This window comes from Myxine glutinosa, chromosome 4 (genome assembly GCF_964187855.1).
Source record: "Myxine glutinosa chromosome 4, kmMyxGlut1.1, whole genome shotgun sequence".
Classification (NCBI taxonomy): domain Eukaryota; kingdom Metazoa; phylum Chordata; class Myxini; order Myxiniformes; family Myxinidae; genus Myxine; species Myxine glutinosa.
In genome coordinates this window covers 21,783,625-21,806,149 of record NC_136264.1, presented here as the reverse complement: position 1 = coordinate 21,806,149, position 22,525 = coordinate 21,783,625, and the positions used below count along the sequence as shown (strand labels likewise).

The 22,525-nt window shown below is 47.2% G+C and overlaps 1 protein-coding gene across 1 annotated transcript in view; it reads left to right on the top strand.

Annotated features, from left to right (window-relative positions):
• The window catches only part of LOC144891579 (uncharacterized), a 92,296-nt gene that overhangs the window by 46,329 nt on the left and 23,442 nt on the right, over positions 1-22,525 (top strand). The window contains exons 17-20 of the mRNA XM_078775192.1: positions 18,228-18,341; positions 18,485-18,648; positions 20,505-20,637; positions 20,781-20,944. Of these exons, the coding sequence (XP_078631318.1) occupies positions 18,228-18,341; positions 18,485-18,648; positions 20,505-20,637; positions 20,781-20,944 (575 nt within the window). The remainder of the gene's footprint in view (positions 1-18,227; positions 18,342-18,484; positions 18,649-20,504; positions 20,638-20,780; positions 20,945-22,525) is intronic.

Genomic DNA, 22,525 nt, shown 5'->3' with positions numbered 1-22,525 from the left:
CAGAGCAGCCTTAGACAGTCTTAACTTATACCCAGACAACGGGCCCGGCTCACACTCACACAGGGAATTGCAAATGGGTAGATGTTCCCCAACGCGTCGACGTGGTCGTCCAGAGATGGCCTCCGTCCGGCTCTCCACTGTCCCCGCATGTCCCGCGAAGATGGTGCCAAGCGATGGCAGGAACCTGTAGCGCGTCTCCCGAACAAGGCAGATGATGGGGCGGCACGGCAAAGGGCCGGACTTTTAGTGCGGCTGGCGATTACTCAGCCGTTCTCACTCGCACGTCTGAAATGCACTGTATATTGGTTTATGGGCGTCTGGCTGCGCCCGCGTATCTGTACAGTCCTCACACGCTGCCAACTCCTCTTCCTCGATCCTCTGAGCTGGTTAGTGCGCGCGAGTTCTCGTGCAAGCCCTTCACCGCTAGTCCTTCTCTCTCGCAGCAAGTCCTTCCTTACTCTCGTGTGCGCGCCAGTCCTTTGATGGAAGTCCTTTTCCACGCGAGTCCTTTTGAGGGCTTTGCGCAGCGGTTCTTATAGCTACGCCCACGAACCTTCTGGAACACTCTCGACCCTTCTCACCATGCCCTGTGATGCCACGCCGCCGTCAACACCTCTGAGCCCTGATTGGCGGCTCGTGCTTACCGTCGGCGCTTCTGCTGCTCCGCCCCGGTCCTCCTAGCCTGCCTCGTGTTATCTCACCCAATAATGAACCAACGTTTAGCGCAAAAAGGATTGAGGCTACGGACGTTGGATGATCGGTGGCAGTAGGGCCTATTCCCCTGACTCTACTTCAACGCAGAACTAACAATGGAGAGGAACTAAGCTCACAAATACTAAGACATAACTATACTATCGCGAGGCTACATGTTGCTTGTGTGACTAACTATGGGGGGCAAATTTTAACCTTTATTAGACTCACTTTACAAACTCAAAACTGCAGCACTGCCCCCCTCCCTCGTCAGACTCGTCCCCGAGTCGAACCTACAAAAACTGTAACGACCTGTTTTGAGAAAGATCTGGGACTAACTTTTAATTACATGTGACATTTCGATGTGATTCCCCCTAACATTTACTCTAACCCGTGTGTGCGACAGTTTTACAACACTAAATATGTCCCACCTACTGCGTTGAGTCGCTAACTAACAGAATCACACCCACAATTAACCGAATTGCAGAATTGTTTCCAAACTAAACATAAAGCTGGTGGGAAGCATTTTTATATACAAGCACAAAACCTAACCTTATTTACATTTTATGACCCAGGACCTGTCCTTTTTGGAAAGAAGATTGTAGGGGAAGAGAAAAGCACAGCAAAGCACAAATACACATTCATCAATTCACATTTCACAATTCACATTTGCTGCTGGTGTCTGGCATCTTCTATCTTATGTGTGCACATATCGAACCGGCAAGCCCCCGGACCGGCATACAGGCCATTCCTGCTCTTCGGGGCTTAATGAACTTACAGTTCTTCTCGGCCCTAGCACACAAAAATAAAAAAAATGCACAACAAGTGTGTTCGTTTATTTGCCAGCAGAGCTAACCCTATGTGGTCCAGCTGCGTGACATTGATGCCACTCAAAACAAGTGGTCCGAAGATGCAAGGTGAGTTTGCAGCAAAGTGCTGCACAGCAAAGTGTAGGGCCACAAAACTTGTGGTCCATAAGTGTAATGTGATAATGTGCAGCAAAGTGTTTGTGGCAGCAGGGTGCTGCACATGTGCAGCAAAGTTATAACAAACGAAAAGGATACGGCAGTAAAGTGCTGCGAAGTTCAGCTGCACATATGTAACAAAGTGCAGCAGGGTGCTGCACAGGTGTACCAAGGTGCAGCTGCCCGGTTCAACCTCCAAAATGGTCCTGGGGTGGGGGGGGGGGGGGGGGGAGAGACACAGCACCACCAGCAAAGCAGAAAGGGCACAGAGGTACACAGCAGTACAAGGTAATGCAGCATGAGGGGCGCGGAAGAGCGAGCAGAGCAAGCTCGTCCCTAACCGTTCGTACCCCCCCCCCCCCCCATCGTCAGCTTACATTACCCTTGCCCTTCCTTGTATTTACAAATTCAAATCCGTCTCTACGTCTTGTCTCCCATATCCCCCTCTAAGCCAAATTAGTCTCCCAATCCCTCCCAGGATGGAAGGAATGGACCAAACACAATGTCCCATTACGTCGTGATGTGTCTTACACTCAAATCGTTCGCTTGATACTGGTGTGGAGCTTCGTTCTCCTCGGTGAATGGATGTGGATGGCGCAAAGGGAATTCCTCTTCCTAACTACACTACTGACGTTAACTTTTAAACTTCCCGGGGTCATGCCCTGCCAATTGGCCTCTTTAAACTATGTGGTTCTAAAAACCGAATCCACCATTGACCACTCTGCGGTGCCCATGAATTTGGGTCTCACTCCCCAATTTTTCCTACTGTGCCCTTGCACAATTTCGGGGCTGGGTCATGTGGCTCTACCAGCAGGTCTACCTACCTGCGCACCTCTGCCACTGAAGTCGCCACCCGAGCTTACCTGCTCCTGCGATTACCTAACTGGGGAAGACCCCTCCTGGCTCTTTACCCCTCTGATGCCCTCCTTGGCATTGGGCTACCCGGGTCCTTCCCTTGGATCCTCGGGCCCCACTGAACAACTCACCACTACTCTAACTGGCTCCCAGAGCCTACCTGCGGCCTCACCTGGCCGACAAACTACCAGTGACGGAGTGCTCCAATAACCATATGCACCAATTAAGCCACACGCCCAGCCATTCACTGACTCATGCACCCAACCAAAGCACTACTTGCCACTTCCCGCACCACAGGTGTCAATATCCAGACAATTTACCTAAGCCCGCTACCTGACTTTACACTACCCACCCCGGGTATTCGTGAATGGGTCCATCTCCCCCCATTCACTCCTTCGCACCATGCATTCCACACCTCCTATCTCACACCAAGCATTCCACACCATTTATCTTGCACACCATTGATCTCGCACACAAAATTCGCACCTTTGTGCTCACACTCCTTTTTCCACTTGCACACCATGCAAGTCAATTCACACTACTTCCCATACACCTCAACACAATTTCTTTTACTCAACACAATTTCTCACACACACAGCATCATCTATCTAGCTGCTTTTCCCCTAATACTCGTGCTTCCCCATCATCCCATTAAACTAAGCACTTCCCTCGGCATTATCAACCATCTAAACTACCTACGTCCCCTCTACAGTACAAATGTCGCTACTTAACTCTCATGTCCTCTACAGTCATCTAAATCCCTATCAATTATCCTAGCCCACCCTCGGCTACCTTCGGTGCCCCATGGAGGTAACCATCGCTGTTCCCTCCATGTGCCTGTCACTGCCATCCCCCTAAACTAATGCTCATGAGCCCGGGGTGAGGAATGGTAAAACTAGCATTCCTCCACGCCGGGTACCATTTCCCAACACTACTCCCCCCAGTCCTCTGAATTATGAGCCCCCTTCATTTGAGGTACTGGGTCCTGCCTCGGCCTCTAAGGTCAAGGTGATCCATGAGGGTGCCTGTTCGCCGGTGTCGGGTCTTATCCGGTCGGCATGGACGATCCGAGGGAGGGCTCGTGGCCCCATTTTGATCTTAATGACCACGCCACAAATTTGCGCCAAGACGACCCCCGGGTCTTGCCAGGGCGAGGTGAGTTTGGGACACTTGCCCTTACGCTTCCGCCTCCGGGGATTGAAGAACCAAATCTTCATCCCCGGAGAATACTGACTCCCCTGGCTCCGGTGGTCGTACCTGCACTTCATCTTGGCACCCGCCAGCTGAAGCTGGCGGCGTGCGAAGGCATTGACTCTCTCCACGCCTTATTCCAGGTGACGTGCATAGCCCTCCCCCTGGCGGTCTATCAGGGGTCTCTGGCGCGGGACCACATAGCAAGTCGGCGGGAGCCCGCAACTCCCGCCCGTACATAAGCAACGCCGGACTACATGCGGTGGCCCCGTGCTGGCTGGTTCGGTCGGCCATTAACAAATACGGGAGATGTTCGTCCCAGTCGTCCCAGTCGTCCTGACGGGTGGTGGTAAATAACGCCAATTGTTGAATCAGGGTTCGATTGAACCTTTCCACCATCCCGTCAGATTGAGGTATCAAGGGCGTTGTCCTTGTTTTCCTAATTGACAGGAGCTTGCACACATCTTTTAATAATTGACTTTCAAAATTTCGGCCCCGGTCGGTGTGCAGCTCCTCTGGAATCCCATGCCGACATACAAATCTTTCCACGAAGGCCTGTGCCACCACCCCGGCTTCTTGGTTGGGGAGGGCATAGGCCTCCGGCCACTTGGTGAAATAGTCCATAACCACTAAGATGTACTTATTACCTTGGCGGGTGCGGGGTAGTGGTCCTAGAATATCCATAGCCACCCGCTCAAGGGGGGCCCCCACCTGGTGTAATTGAAGGGGGGCACTCATCCTCCGTGCTGGTCCCTTTTTACCAGTACAGGTGTCGCATCTCCGACACCAGTCCTGTATATCGCGCTCCATATTTACCCAATAGAACCTCCGGCGGACGCGAGATGTCGACTTTGTCCTGCCCAAATGGCCGCCGGAGCAGGTACCATGCACCTGCTGCAAAATGGTGTTCTTAAATTTCTCTGGGAATATCACCAGCCAGGAAATTCTCTCAGAGGGAATCTCCACCCATTTGCGGTACAAGATGTTACTTTTCAATTCCAAGGTTTGCCACTGAGCCCAATATGCCTTTGTTGGCACCCCGAGGGGGGTGACCTCTTCCCCACTAGGTCGTCTCCCTAATCGAACCCATTCGTACACCGGTCCCAGTACGGGATCCTCCCGCTGGGCCGTGCTTGAAGCCAAAGTTCCAAATTCCTCATCGGCGGTTAGTGGCAAGATTGGCCCTCTCACCCGGGTTGCACGGACTACGAGGGTAGGGGTGGAGTCTGCCAATTGTTCCCTATCCTCCTGGTGTCTCGCACAAAATTTACAATTTCCCCCCAAACAAGGACGTCGAGAGAGTGCGTCGGCATTCCCATGGGCCTTCCCGGCCCTATGGGTCACACTGAAATCATACTGCTGCAACTTTTCCAACCACCTTGCAATTTGGCCCTCCGGCTCCTTGAACCGGCGGAGCCATTGCAGGGAGGAATGGTCCTTTCGAACCAGAAATTTCCGCCCGTACAAGTATGAGTGGAAATGGCTCATGGCAGCCAGCATAGCCATTAACTCTTTACGAGTGACGCAATAATTTTGCTCGGGCCTACTCATGGCCCGACTATAATACGCGATCACTCTCTCCATGCCCCCCTGTGTCTGGGATAAAACCGTGCCCAATCCTTCCTGGCTTGCATCCGTGTCCAGGGTAAATGTCCCGTCACTAGTGGGGTATGCTAGAATGGGTGCGGATGTCAAACACCCCTTCAATGCCAGGAAGGCCTCCTGGCACTCCCTTGTCCAATTAAATCTCGTCCCCTTCTCCGTAAGCTGGTGAAGGGGCCGGGCCAACTCTGCAAATTTTGCCACAAAACGCCGGTAGTAGGAGCAGAGTCCCAAAAATCCCCGCACCTCCTTGATGTTGCGTGGTGCGGGTCACTCCTCCACTGCTGTAATTTTGCATGGGTCTGTTTTTACCCCCTCACGACCAATGACGTGACCTAGATAGGCCACCTCTTTAGCGAACAAAGTGCACTTACTCGGGCTCAACTTTAACCCTGCCTGTCTGAGGCACCCAAACACCTGGTCCACATTAGCTATGGCTTGGGGAAATGTTTTAGCATGCACCAGGACGTCATCCAGGTACACCAGGCATGACTGCCATGCTCCACTGTACATGCTCCATCAATCTTTCAAAGGTCGCGGGAACGTTACACAAACCAAACGGCATCACAGTGAACTGATACAGCCCCTTACCTGTGGAAAATGCCGTTTTCTCCTTCCCTGCCCTGTCCATCTCCACCTGCCAATACCCACTCTTGAGGTCCAAGGTTGAGAACCAATTTGAGCCTGCAACGGCATCGAAGGTATCGTCAATTCTTGGCAGGGGATATGAGTCTTTGAGTGTCACGTTGTTCAGTTGGCGATAGTCCACGCAAAACCGCGTGGTCCCATCTTTCTTTTTAACCAACACAACTGGTGACATCCAAGGACTTCCCGAGGACTCAATGATACCTGCATTGAGCATCTTTTCTACCTGTTCATCAGCTTCCTCCCTCTTGCTCCAAGGGAGCCGTCGGGCGGGCTGACAAATAGGCCGGGCCTCACCGGTGTGGATCTGATGTTTCACCATGCCCGTACGTCCAATATTCTCGGAGGTCAAGGAGACGATATCCAAATGTGTTTCAATTTGTGTGTAAGGCCTCCCGCTGGGTCTCCTCCAACTCTACGCTACTCCGGTTTACCATCTCACAAATGGGATCGGGCCAATTCCTACCATTTCCTAGGGACTCCCTCCGGAACCGGCTCTGCTGGACGTTCTCGTCCCTCACTGCCGTGACCTCATTAACTTGGGTGCAGCCGGCTATCTTCGTGCCCCGTCCTGTAGTGCGTGGTTCTGTACTAACGTTAAATACCCGGACGGCCACCACCGGCCCGTCCGTTTTTACGAGGGTGCGGCCCACGACTAAACCCGGGGCACACTGCGCTGCCACCGGTTCGACCAGGCCGCAGGACTCCTGCCAGGTTGGGCGAGCTAGCCATCGGGCCGGCACTATTGCCTCGGCCCTTGGGGGAATGGTCACGGCCTCAGAAGCCTCCAGCTCCGTCCTCTCGGCCGTGCTCACCACATCCAATGGCAGCTCATCTATTCCCACTTGCAGGGTCCCCCGGCACAAATCGATTTTACAACCGCTGGCAGTCAACAAATCCAACCCGATTAGGCATGGGTCGCACACTTCTGCCACCCAAACTTCTATTTCCCTCTTTACCGACCCCAACTTGAGGGTTATAAAACCACGCCCTATGATGGGGGCCGTTACCCCTGTAGCCAACTGCAAACTATGATTTTCCAGACGCTGGATTTTATCCCAGCCGTCTGCACTCGAATTAAGGACCACAGGGCTGATGATCGTGGTGCTAGCTCCTGTGTCCACTACGGCGTCTACCCCCACGCCGGCAATTTTGCACCGAATTGTCAAACTACCTGTACCAATTTGGCCACAATAGATTACCTGTCACGTCAATGAGGGCTCTTCTCCATCCGCTGCTGCCGAACACGGCCCTGCATGCTCGGCACCTATTAGTTTCCCGGGCCCTGGTGGGGGGGGGGGGGGGGGGGTGTCTGGCTGGTGTCTGGCTAGCCCGACCCGTTTGAGGCGGAGTTGATGGTCCCGGCTTCCGGGGTCCGTTCCGGCGCGGGGCTCGGCACTCCCATGCACGGTGACACACCCGGTTACAATTATAGCACCTCACCCGGTAAGGTGCTTGCCTCCGGAATTCAAAATTGTCCCCCCTGTAATCCCGAATTGGGGCATTTGATCGTGGCCTACCGGGTGCCACCGCTAGAGCCGCCTGCCATGATCCAGATCCCGCCAGGCGCTGGTCCACCAACCTTCGGATCATGTCCTCCAGGTCCGGGCCCCTTTCGGGGGCGGACCCTCTCAGGGGCCCGCCACCAGCCACGGGCCCTACCTGTCTCACCGCCACTGCGTGGCGCTCGCTCCCCCGGGCCAGGGGCCTCGCTGCCTCCCAACGGGCCGCAGCGTCGACCGCCTGGCTCAGGGTCCGCGGGCGCCACATGGCGAGCTGTTGCCGAAGCTCGGGGTCCGGGAAGGACTGGATAAAATGGTCCAGGCCAAACTTTCTTGGGAGGTCGCAGCCATGCCCACGTGTGCTATCCCCACTGCGCGGCCAATGTCATAAACTAGTTCCCCGATGGTCTCCTGGGGTTTCCTTTTTCGCACCGCGAGCTGAGCTTTAACAAGCTTGCTCTGCTGTTCCACGCCGAAACGATTAATTAAGGCCGAGCGGAGCTCTGGCAGGGTGAGAGCACCCGGTAGAAAGGCCGTCAGAACCTCCGCCGCCGCGCCGCGCAGGGCTGCCACAAGGTGTACCCCACCTTCATCCGGGTTCCAACCGTTACCCCTACACACATGATCGAATTGCACCAGATATGCCCTCAAATCGCTCTTGCCGTCATACGGCATGAGGGGGACCTTATGGTTATGGCCGCCCGACGGTCGGACCCCGTGCGCCGCTCCTTGCGGGGTTAACGCGGGGCCGGACCGTTCGGGCCCCATAGTACACTACCCCCCGGGAGCTCGCGTGCGCTACTCGTCCCACTAAAAACTACTCCGGTCAGTGTCGATGCCTGGGCAGCCTCTTCGCAACCCGCTACCCATTCCATACTCGCACACCCCGGCTCACAAACACCTTTCGCACACCCCATTGTCAGACACCCATGCGCACACTCTCTCTCCAAGCCCTCTGTGGCGGTCGCACACCTTACCATCGGCCTTTCACGAATGCCCGGGTCTATTCCAACTCCCAAGCTCGTTGAACCTCCCCTCATACCATACACATTTTCGCCACTCACCTCGGCGCCTCTCCCTCGTCGCTCCTCCTCCGCCACCTGCAAACTCTTTATTTGATTAGCATGCACGTCATCATGATGTGAACACAGACCTTGCACATATTCCATCACCTCCTCCTTTATTTCTTTTTTAGTCTCCTTCCATCTCTTCTTAATTTCACTCACCCCATCTTCTACTTCTTCCAACTTTTGGTTTCACCCCTTCTATTTCCCGGTGCGCCCCCGCATTTTCTTCTTCTAAGACCACCCTGGTCGTCTCTACATTGGTCCTGACTTCTCGTTCCCTTGTCCCCAACGTCTCTACCGCCTCATCTATCCTCTTGGTCAGCCCCTCGTGTACCATTTGACACTCCTTCTTCGTCGCTATCACCTCCCGTCTTATTTCCTTTTGCGCTGCTTTCAGCCCCCCTATCACGTCGGTATTCTTCCCCACTTGCTCCCTTAATTCCTGCTGTCCCACTGTCAGCTTCTCTACCTCCCACGTCAATTCCTCTATACCCCCATGTAATCTGTCTGTACTCTTCTCAACTCCTTCTCCACGTGCTCCTCGCACTGCTTTACCTCGTCGCGTACCAATGCGACCTCCTCGCTCAACCCGCGCCTTATGTCCTCCCCCATTTCTTTTATTTCTTTCTTTGACGCCACCCTCATTTTTCCCTATTCCCGGGTGGATTTGTCCCCCATTTCTTTCAATTGGTTCTTTTGGATGTCCATTTTTTTTTCCAACCCCAACAACCCATCTTTCATCTCCTTGGTGGATTTGTCACTCTGGGTATCCATTTTTGCAGTCACTTTACCCATTTCTTCTCCCATCTCTTTCAGGCTATACTCCGTTTTGGCCACAAAGGCCATAATGTGTGTCATAAATAGGCCCGTATCCATTGGCATCGCGGGCTCGGCTCTCGCCGCCACGTGCGAGGCGCCGCCATTTTCTACACTTGCTGCCGGCCCCTCATCAATGTCCTCCTCTTCTCCCAATTCTTCCCATGGGTCCTGGGTCATTAATTCCTCCTCATCTACCTCATTTTCTACCCCACTGGCATTCGACCGCTTTGGCTAGCCATGGCACGAATTTAAAATTTAGAATTTAAAACTAAATTTCGGTCGCTCGTGATTTTGGGCCGAATTCGTCCAAAAAAATTAGTTAGGGTTCCAAATCCCACTCCCCGACACCCATTGTTGCGGTTCTCTACGCCGCCCTCCTTTACCCCCTACCAAGGGGGGGATTAGGCCCCTTGGTCTTGCTGGGTTTGGCGGAACCGAGACTTGAAACGCCCTTCCCGGGCGAGCGCGAAGTAGGGTTTCGGGACCAATTCTCGCTCGTACCTAAGTACCCGCGCCGCCACGGAAACGAGGTAGCAAGCCTCGCACGAACCATGTGTGATGTGAGTACACCGAGCAGATTGCGTACACGTGGTCCGCGCAGTTACCTAGATGTTGGAACCCGATTAGAGCGGTTGTACTCGTGCCACGCTTATTCAATGAGGAAATCACAGGAACGATCGAATCAGGAAAATGAAGAACACTAGTTTTAATTATTCCCACACATATGTACAATGATCAGGGACGCAGAGACACAGAGCAGCCTTAGACAGTCTTAACTTATACCCAGACAACGGGCCCGTCTCACACTCACACAGGGAATTGCAGATGGGTAGATGTTCCCCAACGCGTTGACGTGGTCCTCCAGAGACGGCCTCCGTCCGGCTCTCCACGGTCCCCGCACGTCCCGCGAAGATGGTGGCAGGCGATGGCAGGAACCCGTAGCGCGTCTCCCGAACAAGGCAGATGATGGGGCAGAACGGCAAAGGGCGGGACTTTCGGCGTGGCTGGCGATTACTCAGCCGTTCTCACTCAGGCGTCTCAAAAGCACTGTATATCGGTTTATGCGCGTCTGGCTGCGCCCACGTATCTGTACAGTCCTCACACGCTGCCAACTCCTCTTCCTCGATCCTCTGAGCTGGTTAGTGCGCGCGAGTTCTCGTGCAAGCCCTTCACCGCTAGTCCTTCTCTCTCGCAGCAAGTCCTTCCTTACTCTCGTGTGCGCGCCAGTCCTTTGATGCAAGTCCTTTTCCACGCGAGTCCTTTTGAGGGCTTTGCGCAGCGGATCTTATAGCTACGCCGACGAACCTTCTGGAACACTCTCGACCCTTCTCTCCACGCCCTGTGACACAACTCCCCCGTCACCACCTCTGAGCCCTGATTGGCGGCTCGTGCTTACCGTCAGCGCTTCTGCTGCTCTGCCCTCGGCTCTGCCCCGGTCCTCCTAGCCTGCCTCGTGTTAACTCGCCCAATAATGAACCAACGTTTAGCGCAAAAAGGATTGAGGCTACGGACGTTGGATGATCGGTGGCAGTAGGGCCTATTCTCCTGACTCTACTTCAACGCAGAACTAACAATGGAAAGGAACTAAGCTCACAAATACAAAGACATAACTATACCATTGCTAGGCTACATGTTGCTTGTGTGACGAACTATGGGGGGCAAATTTTAACCTTTATTAGACTCACTTTACAAACTCAAAACCGCAACAATATACTTATGTAAATGTGATATTACAGTTTTTTTTTTGTTTTTTTTTGCAAAACTTTCTAAAAGCCTGTTTTCTCTTTGTCATTATGGGGTATTGAGTGAATATTGATGAGGGAAAAAAGGAATTTAAACGATTTCAACATAAGGCTGCAACATAACAAATTGTGAAAAAAGTGAAGGGGTCTGAATACTTTCTGAATGCACTGCAGGTAGTCTTCTATCCGGCCAAGGTCTTCTATTCTATCTTTCTGTCTTCCACCGACTCCGATTCGGCCAAGCTCCCCCAACTCTATCTGTGCTCTGTCCCCCAAATATTCCTACAGGTCGCAAAAGATCTGCCAGCAACCCTCTTCTTGTGAAATTGCCAAAATAAAGACTCTCTGCTCACATTCACTCTTTCATTCCTCTTTCCTCCTGCCACTGGAACAAACTCCCTCACTCTCTTTAATCCCACTCCTCCCTCCAGGTCTTTAAAACAGCTGTTCACCACCATCTCTTATCTTCCCCCATCCAAAACCCGACGTGGCGATCGGTTTCTGAGGTTTGGGACATGGAATGTAGGGACAATGACAGGGAGATCAGGAGAAGTGGTGGAAGTATTGGTCAGAAGAAGAGTGGACATCAGTTGTGTGCCGGAGACAACATGGAAGGGAAGTGGTGTGAGAATGGTGAAGGGTAGGCAGGGACAGAAATACAAGTTTGTGTGGCGAGGGTGCCCAGAAGGCGTGCACGGTGTTAGTGTTCTGTTTTCTGAGGAGTTTTTCGACAGTGTGGTGAGTGTGACTAGAGTGAGTGAAAGGTTGATGATGGTGAAATTGATGATTGGAAAGCTCTTGGTGAACGTCATCTTGGGATATGCACCGCAGGTTGGTCGGTGGGATGAAGAGAAGGACAAGTTCTGGTGTGCATTGGAGAAGCTGATGGAAAACGTGAAAGCTGAGGAAGTTGTTGTGGTAGGAGGAGACCTAAATGGAAATGTGGGAAGGAGTATGGACGGTTTTGAGGGAGTTCATGGGGGTTACGGATATGGTGTGAGAAATGGAGATGGTGAAAGGATTTTGGAGTTTGCTGATGGAGCTGATTTGTTGATTTGTAATACTCAGTTCCAGAAAGAGGATAATAAGCTTGTTACAAACACGCGTCAGGTGGGTCGACGACAACAGTTGACTTCCTGATGGTGCGTAGGAGAGATAGGGGGCACCTACGGGACACAAAGGTGATCCCGGGGGAGGAGGCCGTTTCATAGCACCACTTGGTTGTCTGCGACATAAGGGTGAAAGGTGCGACGAGAGCTCGGCGGGTGAAGTACCAACCGAGAATGAAGGTGTGGAGGTTGAAAGAGGTGACAGTGAGGGAGGCATTAAAAGAGAGGCTGAGTATGGTAGAGGATGATGTGGTTGAGCTTGAAAGTGGTTGGATGTCAATGAAAGATAGTCTGTTTGGAGCCGTTGGTGAGGTACGTAGATGGACAAAAGCACCACCGAGGCACTCAGAAACATGGTGGTGGGATGATGAAGTTGGAAAGAGGATTGACGAGAAGAGGAAGAGGTTCAAGGAGTGGCAGAAGGCGAAGGGTACGGAGGCAGAAAAGGCAGAACATGAAAGTTATAAGGCAGCCAAGAAGGCTGCAAAGAAAGAGGTAGCAAAATGTTTTCATACCTTCCAGCTTCACGCCGTCTGTTTAAAATACCGGCGGGGATTGTACATGCTGCGCTGTCTTCAATTGAAATTGGTTTAAAATACCTTTAGTCCGTGTCGTATTCTGCTTTGTTCTACTCGGTGAGCGACCAGAGGTATTTCCCCTATTTTTCAATGAAACGTATGGATGTGGGAATTTATTGGGCAACCTGACGTTTTATAGATGGAGTAATAAGCTCAATGCTCATTGGTTGATACCAGAGCCACCCAGTGGCTAATAGGATGGTGGGATGGATCATATCTGTTGACGATTCACCCATATTCATCCACAGAGTTAACCTGGTCAAAACAAATACAATGTGCTCACAAATTCCTTTTGTCAACAAAGTATACGATCGTTTGACTTGATAAATGTTTGCCTCCAACATGCGCAGGTGTGAAACACCACGTTTTCCTCAGGGTTCGGGACCAGGTTCCATAATCTAGCTCTGCTCACAAAGGATTCCTCAAAAGATAAGATCCATTTGCTGAAGCACAGGGAACACCAGCCATACTGTGTACATTCCTACTTGTCTGCCGTAGTGGTCTTTGTCCTGTTGCTAAATGTTATCGGACAGTCAAAGGGACATGCTGTTTAATGGGTTCCTTCAGTCAATCGCAAAGATGTACGACCCATGTATATCGAGCTCCGCATCAGCACGTTAACTCGTAAACAACATTGCCAGATTGAATGCCAGGCAGTAAGTACATCATGATGGTGTGGATTGACGGAAGTAGCCTCCTGTGAATGGTCCCCAACCATTTATTTTTGGGTTTGACAAATCTTTTCATGCTTTTTCATTTTTCTTTGGACAAATTTCATGGATTTCCATGCATCGACAATTTTTTTTCAAACTTGGGACAACGACAATACACGAGAGTGCACATATGCAGAGTGCAGACACACATTGAGGTACATAACTTCATCTGATCAAGATGAAATTTCTTGAGCATACTCTCAGAATAAATTAGTTTAGAAAAAAAAATAATGATGACGTCATCGGTCACGTGGTTCGGTCGCCATATTTGTTTTAACGCAAAAGCCTTAAAAACCACTGAAAATACATCCTGGCGAGGGTTTGTTATGTCTGATTGCTCTTTCTTGTTTTATTTGCTTCCTTGATGGTGCCATTACCATCATTATGGGGACTATAACTCCACAATGCAAATCTTATTTTCTTCAGTACAAACAACCACCGAAACGGTACCAACAACCACTACTGAAACGGTCCCAACAACAACTGAGATTGTGCCAACAACAACCACTGAAACATTACCAACAACAACCACTAAAACTTTGCTAACAACCACTGAAACTGTACCAACAACAAACACTGAAACTGGGCCAACAACAAACACTGAAACTTTACCAACAACCACTGAATCTGCACCAACAACAACCATTGAAACCTCACCAACAACAACCACTGAAACTGTGCGAACAACCACTGAAACTGTGCGAACAACCACTGAAACTTCAACAACAACAACTGAAACTGTGCCAACAACAACTGAAACTGTGCCAACAACAACTGAAACTGTGCCAACAACAACTGAAACTGTGCCAACAACAACTGAAACTGTGCCAACAACAACCACTGAAACTGTTCCAACAACAAATACTGAAACGGTGCCAACAACAACCACTGAAACTGCACCAACAACCATTGAAACCTCACCAACAACAACCACTGAAACTGTGCGAACAACCACTGAAACTGTGTGAACAACCACTGAAAGTGTGCCAATAACCACTGAAACTGTGCCAACAACAACCATGGAAACTGTACCAACAACCACTGAAACGTTACAAACAACAACCACTGAAACTTCACCAACAGCCACTGAAACTGTGCCAACAACTGAAACTGTGCCAACAACAACCACTGAAACTGTTCCAACAACCACTGAAATGTTACAAACAACAACCACTGAAACTTCACCAACAACCACTGAAACTGTGCCAACAACAACCATTGAAACTGTGCCAACAACAGCCACTGAAACTGTGCCAACAACAACCACTGAAACTGTGCCAACAACCACTGAAACTGTGCGAACAACCACTGAAACTGTGCGAACAACCACTGAAACTGTGCGAACAACCACTGAAACTGTGCCAATAACCACTGAAACTTTGCCAACAACAAACACTGAAACGGTGCCAACAACAACCACTGAAACTGTCCCAACAACAACCACTGAAACTGCCAACAACAACCACTGAAACTTTTCCAACAACAACCACTGAAACTTTTCCAACAACAACCACTGAAACTGTGCAAACAACCACTGAAACTGTGCGAACAACCACTGAAACTGTGCGAACAACCACTGAAACTGTGCCAATAACCACTGAAACGTTGCCAACAACAAACACTGAAACGGTGCCAACAACACCCACTGAAACTGTGCCAACAACAACTGAAACTGTGCCAACAACCACTGAAACGGTGCCAACAACAACCACTGAAACTGTGCCAACAACCACTGAAACATTAGCAACAACGACTGAAACTTTACCAACCTCAACCATTGAAACTTTACCAACTACAACCACTGAAACTGTGCCAACAACAACCACTGAAACTGTGCTAACAACCACTGAAACATTACCAACAACGACTGAAACTTTACCAACCTCAACCATTGAAACTTTACCAACTACAACCACTGAAACTGTACCATCAACAACCACTGAAACTGTACCAACAACAACCACTGAAATCTTACCAACAGCATCCACTGAAACTGTACCATCAACAACCACTGAAACTGTACCAACAACCACTGAAACTGTACCAACAACCACTGAAACTGTACCACCAACTTCTGAAACTGTACCAACAACAACCACTGAATCTGCACCAACAACAACCATTGAAACCTCACCAACAACAACCACTCAAACTGTGCGAACAACCACTGAAACTGCGAACAACCACTCAAACTGTGCCAATAACCACTGAAACTGTGCCAACAACAAATACTGAAACGGTGCCAACAACAACCACTGAAACTGTGCCAACAACAACCACTGAAACTGTGCCAACAACAACCATGGAAACTGTACCAACAACCACTGAAACGTTACAAACAACAACCACTGAAACTTCACCTACAACCACTGAAACTGTGCCAACAACAACTGAAACTGTGCCAACAACAACCACTGAAACTGTTCCAACAACCACTGAAATGTTACAAACAACAACCACTGAAACTTCACCAACAACCACTGAAACTTTTCCAACAATAATCACTGAAACTTTTCCAACAACAACCACTGAAACTGTGTGAACAACCACTGAAACTGCACCAACAACAACCACTGAAACTGTGCCAACAACAATCACTGAAACTGTGCCAACAACAACCACTGAATCTCCCGAGATGAAGCTAATTCCGAGGGCCTTTCACTTACCGCAGGCAGGTTGGTGGTCTTTCTGTCTTCTACCGACTCCTCTCCGGCCTTGCTCCCCCAGCTCTCTCTGGGCTCTGTCCCCAAAATATTCTTGCAGCTCACACAAGATCTGCCAGCAACCATCTTCTGGTGAAACTGCCAAAATCAAGACTCTCTGCCCACCTTCACTCCTTCATTCCCCTTTTATCCCACCTCTGGAACAAAATCCCTCACTCTCTTCAATCCCTCTCCACCCTCCAGGTCTTTAAAACAGCTGTTCACCACCATCTCTTATCTACACCCCCAGCCTAAACCTTGTTTTTTTCTACCCCCGTTAATTCACCCCAGATCCACTTTTTTGAAATACCGACTTCTTTCCGGGAAGTCCTTGCAGTATCCATGTGTTGTACACTTCTACCGCCCTCCCCCACCCCCCCAATTCCCATGCCTCCTCCCCCAAAGCCCTCTCACTCCCACAGATCTCCCGATGTCCCTGTTCTCTACTCTTGTACTTGTGTGCTTCCCTCTCCCTCTCCCTCTCCATCTTGTCTCCCGCTCCTTTTATTTTATGTTTTATGTGGCCTTTTTTTTGTACACCGCTCCTTTCCTATGCCATCTCCAGGCATTGCAAATCGTCACTGCTGGGCACCGAAGTGGGTTCGGCAGTGACCCACGCTGAAAGGGAGTACTCAGTTTTCACTCAGGTTGTTTGTTTTCTTGCTTTCTTGTTGTACACCGCACCTTTCCTATGCCATCTCCAGGCATTGCGAAACGTCATTGCCGGGCACCGAAGGGGGCTCGGCAGTGACGCACACTGAAAGGGAGTTCTCAGTTTTCACTCTGGTTGTTTGTTTTCTTGGTTGTTTTCTTTCTTGTTTTCTTGTTTGTTTGTCCGGGCGATATCTCAGCCATCCTTTGAGCTAGGAAGCTGAAATTTCGGCACAGTAGTGAACAAGTCCTTTGTCAAAAACTGTATTTTTTGTTTTTTGAATAATCAATTAATTAAGGAGTTATTTAATTATCAGCGATTAATTAAGTACTTATTTAATTAATTAAATTTCCTTTCTCTTCTGACCATTAACTCAGGCACCTTTTGAGTTAGGAAGCTGATATTTGGACATGCTAATGACCAGGTGATTTGGCTACAAAGGCTATTTTTGATTTATTAATTAATTAATTAATCGATTAATTATTCGATTAATGACTAATTAATTATTTTTTTAAAGTTACAGATTCTGATGAAATGGTGGTGGTTTATGTGTTCTGTGACAGAATTGATTAATAATTTTTTTTTTCATGATTATTATTTATTTATTTTCATTATTAATCATTTATTTATTTTCTTTCTCATTTGGCCAATATCTCAGGCACCTTTTGAGCTGGGAAGCTAATATTTGGATATGACAGTGACCAAGTGATGTGGCTATCAAGGATATTTTTGATTTATTGATTAATCATTTAATCGATTAATTATTTAATTATTCGTTGAATGACCTAATTAATTAATTTTTTAAGTTACAGATTCGGATGAAATGGTGGTGGTTTATCAAGGATATTTTTGATTTATTGATAAAACATTTAATCGATTAATTATTTATTGATTAATCGATTAATTATTTGTTGATTAATCGATTAATTATTTAATTTTTTTTAATGACCTATTTCATTAAATTTCTAAAAGATACATCTTCGGATGAAGCACAAGTGGTTTAGTTATGCTATTAGCCAATTGATTAAGAAAATATTTTGTGATAATCTTTTATTGATTTTAATTATACAATTAATCAATCAATTAGTGTACACCTCTCCCTTCCAATGCAGCCTCGATTAGCTGCACTGCGGTATTGCCGGGCGCCGGATGCGCCCCGGCAATGCCGCGCTGTCGGATATTTAATTATTTGGCACGGGGGTGGTGTACTTTGAATGTATCTGTACTTGTTTTTGTTTTGTGATTAATGCTCTTTCATGAGCCTCGATCTTGTACACAATAAAAAAAAAAATCATGCCATGATATTTTTGTCTGGTTCAGTTTTGTAATCCTGATTCGATTATGCCTCATTGTACCGCACTCTATCAACCTAACAGAACCTTTTTTGTGATTCAGATATCGATAATTGCAACCCGCTGCCATGCGTGAATGGAGCAACATGTACAGACTTGGTCAATGATTACAATTGCACATGTTTGCCTGGGTGGATGGGAAAGAACTGCAGTGAAGGTACGAGATTGTACATTTTTATTAAACCTTAAAGCTTACCTGTGAGCCATCTTTGTAATTAATTTTCAATGACTATACAAACAAGCAATGATACTTGTGGTAGTTACATGGATGACATATTGGCACATATAATGCGAGTGCAGGTGTATTTGTGTTGGTGTCAGACTTGCAGTTTTATCTGATTCTCCTCTCATGTGCTTTTGCCCAACAGTTTTGCTCATTTTCTTGCAGATATAAACGAGTGCTTTTCACACCCCTGTTCATTTGTCACCTGCACGAATATCCCAGCATCATTTTTGGTGTACCTGTATGGATGGTTACACTGGCATATTATGTGATAAAATAAGTTTTGTCACATAATATGCCACAATCTTCTATCCAATTTTGCACAATCTCTTGTTCAATTTTGCACAATCTCTTGTCCAATTTTGCACAATCTGTTGTCCAATTTTGCACAATCCTCTATCCTGTACCATCTACATTTCACAGCGTCCTTGATGTATAATATCAATTAGCCTCAACCATACCCAAATGGGCAGGAGAGGCGACTGCAGTGTGTGTGTGTGTGTTACCTGTAGTGTGTGTTACCTGTAGTGTGTGTTACCTGTAGTGTGTGTTACCTGCAGTGTGTAAAGGTTATCATACGTATCAGTTGTTATTTTACATCAACTTTTACCATAATTTGATTTTGTTCCTTGATGTGATTTATGTGCACGTTATTTACTCTGGTTCCTGACTTTCTCCCCACCACCATTGGTTTGAGCTATGCTGCAAGGCCGACTGACTAATGTGTATAGTCCTGTCTATTGTCCACCGCTCCTTTCCTATGTCATCTCTAGGCACTGCAAAACGTCATTGCCGGGCACCGAAGGGGGCTCGGCAGTGACGCACGCTGAAAGGGAGTTCTCAGTTTTCACTCTGGTTGTTTGTTTTCTTGGTTGTTTTCTTTCTTGTTTTCTTGTTTGTTTGTCCGGGCGATATCTCAGCCATCCTTTGAGCTAGGAAGCTGAAATTTCGGCACAGTAGTGAGCAAGTCCTTTGTCAAAAACTGTATTTTTTGTTTTTTGAATAATCGATTAATTAAGGAGTTATTTAATTATCAGCGATTAATTAAGTACTTATTTAATTAATTAAATTTCCTTTCTCTTCTGACCATTAACTCAGGCACCTTTTGAGATAGGAAGCTGATATTTGGACATGCTAATGACCAGGTGATTTGGCTGCAAAGGCTATTTTTGATTTATTAATTAATTAATTAATCGATTAATTATTCGATTAATGACTAATTAATTATTTTTTTTAAGTTACAGAGTCTGATGAAATGGTGGTGGTTTATGTGTTCTGTTACAGAATTGATTAATAATTTTTTTTTTCATGATTATTATTTATTTATTTTCATTATTAATCATTTATTTATTTTCTTTCTCATTTGGCCAATATCTCAGGCACCTTTTGAGCTGGGAAGCTAATATTTGGATATGACAGTGACCAAGTGATGTGGCTATCAAGGATATTTTTGATTTATTGATTAATCATTTAATCGATTAATTATTTAATTATTCGTTGAATGACCTAATTAATTAATTTTTTAAGTTACAGATTCGGATGAAATGGTGGTGGTTTATCAAGGATATTTTTGATTTATTGATAAAACATTTAATCGATTAATTATTTATTGATTAATCGATTAATTATTTGTTGATTAATCAATTAATTATTTAATTTTTTTAAATGACCTATTTCATTAAATTTCTAAAAGATACATCTTCGGATGAAGCACAAGTGGTTTAGTTATGCGATTAGCCAATTGATTAAGAAAATATTTTGTGATAATCTTTTATTGATTTTAATTATACAATTAATCAATGAATTAGTGTACACCTCTCCCTTCCAATGCAGCCTCGATTAGCTGCACTGCGGTATTGCCGGGCGCCGGATGCGCCCCGGCAATGCCGCGCTGTCGGATATTTAATTATTTGGCACGGGGGTGGTGTACTTTGAATGTATCTGTACTTGTTTTTGTTTTGTGATTAATGCTCTTTCATGAGCCTCGATCTTGTACACAATAAAAAAAAAAATCATGCCATGATATTTTTGTCTGGTTCAGTTTTGTAATCCTGATTCGATTATGCCTCATTGTACCGCACTCTATCAACCTAACAGAACCTTTTTTGTGATTCAGATATCGATAATTGCAACCCGCTGCCATGCGTGAATGGAGCAACATGTACAGACTTGGTCAATGATTACAATTGCACATGTTTGCCTGGGTGGATGGGAAAGAACTGCAGTGAAGGTACGAGATTGTACATTTTTATTAAACCTTAAAGCTTACCTGTGAGCCATCTTTGTAATTAATTTTCAATGACTATACAAACAAGCAATGATACTTGTGGTAGTTACATGGATGACATATTGGCACATATAATGCGAGTGCAGGTGTATTTGTGTTGGTGTCAGACTTGCAGTTTTATCTGATTCTCCTCTCATGTGCTTTTGCCCAACAGTTTTGCTCATTTTCTTGCAGATATAAACGAGTGCTTTTCACACCCCTGTTCATTTGTCACCTGCACGAATATCCCAGCATCATTTTTGGTGTACCTGTATGGATGGTTACACTGGCATATTATGTGATAAAATAAGTTTTGTCACATAATATGCCACAATCTTCTATCCAATTTTGCACAATCTCTTGTTCAATTTTGCACAATCTCTTGTCCAATTTTGCACAATCTGTTGTCCAATTTTGCACAATCCTCTATCCTGTACCATCTACATTTCACAGCGTCCTTGATGTATAATATCAATTAGCCTCAACCATACCCAAATGGGCAGGAGAGGCGACTGCAGTGTGTGTGTGTGTGTTACCTGTAGTGTGTGTTACCTGTAGTGTGTGTTACCTGTAGTGTGTGTTACCTGTAGTGTGTGTTACCTGCAGTGTGTAAAGGTTATCATACGTATCAGTTGGTATTTTACATCAACTTTTACCATAATTTGATTTTGTTCCTTGATGTGATTTATGTGCACGTTATTTACTCTGGTTCCTGACTTTCTCCCCACCACCATTGGTTTGAGCTATGCTGCAAGGCCGACTGACTAATGTGTATAGTCCTGTCTATTGTCCACCGCTCCTTTCCTATGTCATCTCTAGGCACTGCAAAACGTCATTGACGGGCACCGAAGGGGGCTCGGCAGTGACGCACTCTGAAAGGGAGCACTCAGTTTTCACTCTGGTTGTTTGTTTGTTGTCCACCTCACCTTTCCTATGCCATCTCCAGGCATTGCAAAACGTCATTGCCGGGCACCGAAGGGGGCTCGGCAGTGACGCACTCTGAAAGGGAGCACTCAGTTTTCACTCTGGTTGTTTGTTTGTTGTACACCGCACCTTTCCTATGCCATCTCCAGGCATTGCAAATCGTCATTGCTGGGCACCGAAGGGGGCTCGGCAGTGACGCACGCTGAAAGGGAGTACTCAGTTTTCACTCAGGTTGTTTGTTTTCTTGCTTTCTTGTTGTACACCGCACCTTTCCTATGCCATCTCCAGGCATTGCGAAACGTCATTGCCGGGCACCGAAGGGGGCTCGGCAGTGACGCACGCTGAAAGGGAGTTCTCAGTTTTCACTCTGGTTGTTTGTTTTCTTGCTTTCTTGTTGTACACCGCACCTTTCCTATGCCATCTCCAGGCATTGCGAAACGTCATTGCCGGGCACCGAAGGGGGCTCGGCAGTGACGCACGCTGAAAGGGAGTTCTCAGTTTTCACTCTGGTTGTTTGTTTTCTTGGTTGTTTTCTTTCTTGTTTTCTTGTTTGTTTGTCCGGGCGATATCTCAGCCATCCTTTGAGCTAGGAAGCTGAAATTTCGGCACAGTAGTGAGCAAGTCCTTTGTCAAAAACTTTATTTTTTGTTTTTTGAATAATCAATTAATTAAGGAGTTATTTAATTATCAGCGATTAATTAAGTACTTATTTAATTAATTAAATTTCCTTTCTCTTCTGACCATTAACTCAGGCACCTTTTGAGATAGGAAGCTGATATTTGGACATGCTAATGACCAGGTGATTTGGCTGCAAAGGCTATTTTTGATTTATTAATTAATTAATTAATCGATTAATTATTCGATTAATGACTAATTAATTATTTTTTTTAAGTTACAGATTCTGATGAAATGGTGGTGGTTTATGTGT